This window comes from Prosopis cineraria, unplaced genomic scaffold (genome assembly GCF_029017545.1).
Source record: "Prosopis cineraria cultivar Desert tree isolate PC_DT_omini unplaced genomic scaffold, ASM2901754v1 PC1, whole genome shotgun sequence".
In the NCBI taxonomy this organism is placed as follows: Eukaryota; Viridiplantae; Streptophyta; class Magnoliopsida; order Fabales; family Fabaceae; genus Prosopis; species Prosopis cineraria.
In genome coordinates, this window is record NW_026555332.1 from 25,660,242 (window position 1) to 25,665,961 (window position 5,720).

At 37.1% G+C, this 5,720-nt stretch overlaps 1 protein-coding gene across 1 annotated transcript; it reads right to left on the minus strand.

Annotated features, from left to right (window-relative positions):
* Window positions 1-1,584: 1,584 nt before the first annotated feature.
* Window positions 1,585-4,937, minus strand: LOC129316444 (receptor-like protein kinase FERONIA). The gene has a single exon (XM_054960875.1). The coding sequence runs from the start codon at window positions 4,578-4,580 to the stop codon at window positions 1,866-1,868; it is 2,715 nt and encodes a 904-aa protein (XP_054816850.1). The 5' UTR covers window positions 4,581-4,937; the 3' UTR covers window positions 1,585-1,865.
* Between the last annotated feature and the right edge of the window lie 783 nt (window positions 4,938-5,720).

Consider the following 5,720-nt stretch of genomic DNA (forward strand, 5'->3'; position numbering starts at 1 on the left):
AAGGCGTCTCTATCCTTCTCTACAATGGTGTACTTACTTTGTTTAATGTTGCTTGATTTATTTTGAGTTTACTTTGTTTTGAGAATAAGTTTCTGGTGAATTCTACTGAACCTTGTAGCCGGACTACAGTCACTTGTTTTCTTGATCATTTTGTCACATCCCTGTAAGTCAAGCTGCGAGAACTCAATTTTATATGTTTGTTTGCTCATTTTCTCTTTGCTTGTGGCCGGACTATAGTCACTTGTTTTGTTGATCGTTTTGTCGCATCCCTGTAAGTCAAGATGCGATAACTCAAAATTTTATATGTTTGTTTGCTCATTTTCTCTTTGTATTGATTCTATTTTTTTTTTTTGTTTTTGTTTTTATTGTTATAGCAGGCTTATCTTCTCAATATGTGAACACCATGGGGGAGAGGGGTGACTTGAACTATGGTGCCTGATCTAGAACTTGAAGATCAATCTACTTTATGCTCTTACGAATTGTTATTTAAGAACTTTTTATTTATAGAATTTCTTTTATAATTCAAAGAATTTGTAAGATAATATTGAAGACAAAAAAAAAAGATTTGTTTTAAATTTAAACCCTGATTATATTACAAACAAGTGCATAGAAAATTTTTCTATATAATCTATTTTTATATTAAAAATTATTAGCTATACATGGCTAGTTCAAGAAAGGTTAAGGAATATTCAAATCTCTTGCTATAACAAACAAATGTATTAAAGGGGTCATATTTGCATGGGTCCAGTTTTCATGTTTATCCCAAAGATGAGCATTATGTGTTCATTTTTGGAATGAGGTCTAAACCATTTAGATTAGTTCAAATTTTATTAAGTATTATTATGTATTATATTTATGAAAAGAAAATTTGATAAAAATTACAAAATAATTTTAATAAATTTTTTTATTTTTGATATAGTCTATATTTAATTTAGAGGATCTAATTTAATATTAAAATTTTTATAATTGATTTATATTAATTATCTAAATGTATTTTGTACAATCTTGAACTATATATGCAGAGTATATTTGAATAATTAATATATATTAATTATAAAAATTTTAATATTAAATTAGATCCTTTAAATTAAATCTAGAGTAGATTAAAAATAAAAAATTATTAAAATTATTTTATAATTTTTATAAATTTTTATTTAAATAAATATAATGTATAATAATATAATAATACTTTAAATTTGGATAATTCAAATTAAAATATGAATGGTTCAAATCTTATTTTAAGATGAGCACATGATGTTTATTTTTGGGATGGGTAGGAAAACTAATTCCTATTTGCACATAGTCTACAACGAATCACATGATTCACAGGATAGATAAATATGGTGATTCTTTATGGCTTTCCTTTTTCACTCGTAAGCTTTTATTAGGCATATGTGATATTTTTCGAGCACCTTTCCTTTTCTCTGAAAATTCAGATACATGCATCCCCACAGGCGCCCACACGCACATGTACACACAACTACAATATACGGCCAAATTAAATTTTTAATAATGTAGTATCTAAATATCAAAATTTCCATATGCTAGTCACCACACTTAACTACTTCAAAACTCACTATATCATTAAGGACGAGCAATAATGTATATTCTCTATAAAGTTTCTTATTTGTTTTTGTTATATATACATATTCCCTGTAAAGTTGTTGATAATAAAACTCATCACATCAATATACACAAGCTTAAGATGAGCTTCACACTATAAACTGTCATTAACAATAATATACTTAATTAAGATCCAACATACTTTTTCTTTCTTTTGGCTCATCATTATCCACCAGTTCTCTTGCTCTTGTAGTCTCGTAATTAAGTTTTCTCCAACTCATCAATCATCATCATCTTCATCTTCATCGTGCCTTTGGGTCTAAAATCTCAGAGAAAACAGAACTATCCAGGAACCTAGAAGTATCCTTATTACAACGATCTTCAGTACTGCTTGTCATGCTCACTTCACTACTCTTATTGAAGTCCGAAACCACCTCAACACTGTTACTACCACTAAACATGCTATCACTATCTTCTCCACTCGTCGTCTTCTTCTTGCCTCCTTCATCATCATCTTCTCCTTCTCTTCCTCTCATCTTCTCTACATTCTCTTGCAGCTGCAGAGCAAACTCCAGCCCCCAAACGACGTCGTTCATCGTTGGCCTCTGCGTTGCGTCGTCAAGCAAACAGCTCACTCCTATCTCTCCAAACTTTCTCAAGCACTCCGGTGCTATCGTCCCTTTCAAAGCTGGATCCACTATATGACCTAGGTTTCCTGTTTGGAAGCATTTCATTGCCCAATCAGATAGCAACACCTGTTTTTTATCGGCGATACGGATTATAGGCGGGCGACCACACAGTACCTCAAAGAGGACTACTCCAAAGGAGTACACGTCGGATTTCTCCGTTAAATGCTGTCGTTTGTAGTATTCCGGGTCAAGATATCCTATGCTTCCTTTTACCACTGTGCTCACATGGGCCTTGAGCCCAGTGGGCCCGATTCTGGACAACCCGAAGTCTGAAACCTTGGCCTCCCATCTGTCGTCTATCAAGATGTTCGTGGTCTTCACGTCGCGGTGAATGATCATGTGCTTCGCGCCTGTATGGAGGTAATGCAGTCCTCGTGCTGCGCCGATGCAGATCTGGAGACGTCGCTTCCACGGAAGAGCTGGATTATCAGTGCTGTACAGATGGCTACGGAGGGTCCCACGAGCCATGAAATCGTAGACTAAGATCATCTCGTTGCTTTCGTAGCAGTAACCTATGAGAGAGACTAGATGGGAGTGACGAAGCTGCGAGAGCATTTCTATTTCGGTCTTGAACTCGTGGACCCCCTGCTGTGAACCCGGTTTGAGCCGCTTGATTGCGACCGGAGTGAGGCCGCCGTCGATGTACCCTTTGTAGACGTTGCCGAAGCCGCCGACTCCGACTTTGAAAAGCTCGTCGAAGTTGTTGGTGGCAGCTCTGATCTCGGCGATGGAAAAGTGACGGCACAGTTCCATCGGAAGAGATGAGGCATTAGAGGGGGTGTTCCCTGATTTTGTTGTGGCGAACGAGAACGGAGCCCACTTGGAAGTTCCGATGCTGGACTTGCCAGATTTACTGGCCTTCTTTCCACGATTGAAGAGGAAGAATGCTATACTGGAAATCAGAACGAGGACGGAAGCTGCAACACCAACGATAACCCCAATTACAATCTTGCGGCTGCTTTTTCGTGTATTTTTCTGGTGCAGATCATTTGGATTAGCCGGAGATGGTGGAAGAGGACCGGGGTTAGGTCCGGCGAGATTATTTTGTGAATCACTAATCTTGAAAATCTCAAGTCCATTCAAGAATGCATCACTATACTCGTTGAAGTCCAACGTTTTCTCTGTAGGATGCATTTTGAGCGACAGAGAAGCTGACTTTGCATAACCTGAAACAACGACGGCATAGTCTCTATATACAGGAACACCTTTTCCTTTGCCCCAATTCAAAACATTTGCACCATCCTCGGCCAACTGGTCAGCTATGTAAATGTTGAATTGTCTGTTATAGGAAATGTTGATATCCGGATTAAGCTCACAAAAATGGAGTCTCAGCATGTAGGTAAAGCCTGAATCGACAGGAAACACCCAGGTGAGATTAGTATTCACGTTCACAGTTTTGTTCTTTCCCATATCGCGTTCTGTTCGATAGACTTGCTCAGGAGCTGTGTAATTTGGAACTTGACTGAACACCAGGGGTCTTCTCTCAAACTGAATATCAGTAGGTAGAAAAAAACTTCCGATGACGAAACTGTCATCGCCATCCCAAGATCGGAGCATTCCGGTGTCTTGCATGGCAGAAATTAGGCCTCCACCGACGTTTAACCTGAACTTTAGCTGAAGAGCAGTATTGTCGGAGATGTTAAACATGCCCACCGAACCAATAAATTTGAATCCTAGGTCGTCTGGTTTGGTGTAATAGAGATCCTCGGGCATGGAGACGATCTCAATTCCGTTAACAAATGCATAAAAGTCTGATTTTGTTGAATTTGGAGTGAAAGTTAAGTTAAGCCTCTCACCATCGCCGACGTTGATGCAATATTCCATGAGGATGGTATCTTTTCTGTTGGCATCGGCGGTGAGTGAAGCATTGTAGTCCTTAAGGAGCGTGAAGTCACCAGATTTGACTGTGAAGAAGGCATCAAAACGATCAAAACCTGGGTATGAAGCTGGGTAGAAGAAGATGCGGAGGAATTTCTGGCCTGGAGAGACAGGGAATGAATAGGAGAATTGAGAGCGAGAGAGACGAGCTGTGGTGTAAGGGACCTGTGAAGCAGAAGAAGATTGAGTAAGTGCTGTAGCTGCAACTGATCCGTCTTGTTTTGATAAGAACTTAGTGTCGACGTCTCCGGTCCATGTCCGATCATTTCCCGATGAGATGCCGGTGTTGCCACAGTTGATGCTTAGAAGTTCATCGGGGGTGTAAGAAGAAGCAAGAATGGAAGGGAAAAGCAGGGGCAAACAGAGGAAGAAGAAGGTCCTTGATGATGAAGCGGAAGTTGTATGATTGAAGCTCATGTTTGGATGAAGAAGACGAAGTATGGTCTTCATGGAATTAAATTCTACAGAGCCAAAATAGAAATCAAAAGTAGAGTAGGATTCGTAGTTCTCATGGATTGTAGCAGTTGCCACGAAGCCGCCTGTGAGAGTAAACGCTCAAGTCTACGCAAAAGAACAAAGCACTTAACAGTTGACGCTTGACCTGGGGAACGTTTGGTGCCAGCCGTACCTGGTTTGGAAAGAAGATAATGCAGATTTAAAAAAAAAAAAAAGAATGATAATTTTGAATGGTTATGGCAGGCCAGGAACTAGATGAGGTTTTTTTTGTCTTGGAGCTTAAATGGGATGGTGCATTTATTTGTAGCCCAAAATAATTCCAATACCCATAACATGAATATCATCAAAAAATTACGAGCGGCCGCTATTAATAGTGTTTTATTTATTATTATTTTTTTTTAAAAAAAAAAAAAGCAACGAGAGGGGTTTGATAATGTGAATGGTGCGCTCGAGGGACGGGATGGCTTCGGCTTGCGTTGGGATAGCAAGAGGCCACAGAAGTCAATCTCTCAGTGGATTTGTTTTAAGATGTGTTTGATTGCAAGTTTTTGGAGGGAAGGAAAAGAAAGGGGAGGAGAGTTGCCCCTTTTATTTTATTTGATTAGTTTCTAATACAAGGAGGAAAGGGAAACTACTTGTTTAGTTAAAAAATTAGAGGGGAAGAGAGGGAAGCTCCCCTCCCTTCCAATTTAGGGTTTTTTGGAGGGGGGAAATGATAGAGAAAATGATTAATATTATTTAAAGATTCATTTTAAAAATTTTAAACTATCATTAACATTAAAAGATTATGTACTATTTCTCTTTGTTTTTTTCTTATGATAAAATAAATTTTATCACCTTACAAAAATTAATATATAAATTTTTAATGTAGAAAATTTTAATGTTTTTTATTAGACTCACTGATAAAGTATAATATTAATGTATTTTTTTATCAAATTTTTTTATTAATATAAGTTCATATTCTTTAAATAAAACTTAATAAATTATAATATAACAACTTTTTTGAAAGACAAAAAAAAAATCAAGTTAAATTTAATAAGAATAAAATTGTTAACTTATTTTTTATTTTCTTTCTTTCTATTTTTAAACCAAACAAAGGTTTATTAAAACCTCCTCCCTTCTCCTAGATCCCTC

Coding starts and splice junctions, on each gene's coding strand:
- LOC129316444 (XM_054960875.1), bottom strand. CDS start 4,580: ATGAAGACCATACTTCGTCTTCTTCATCCAAACATGAGCTTCAATCAT.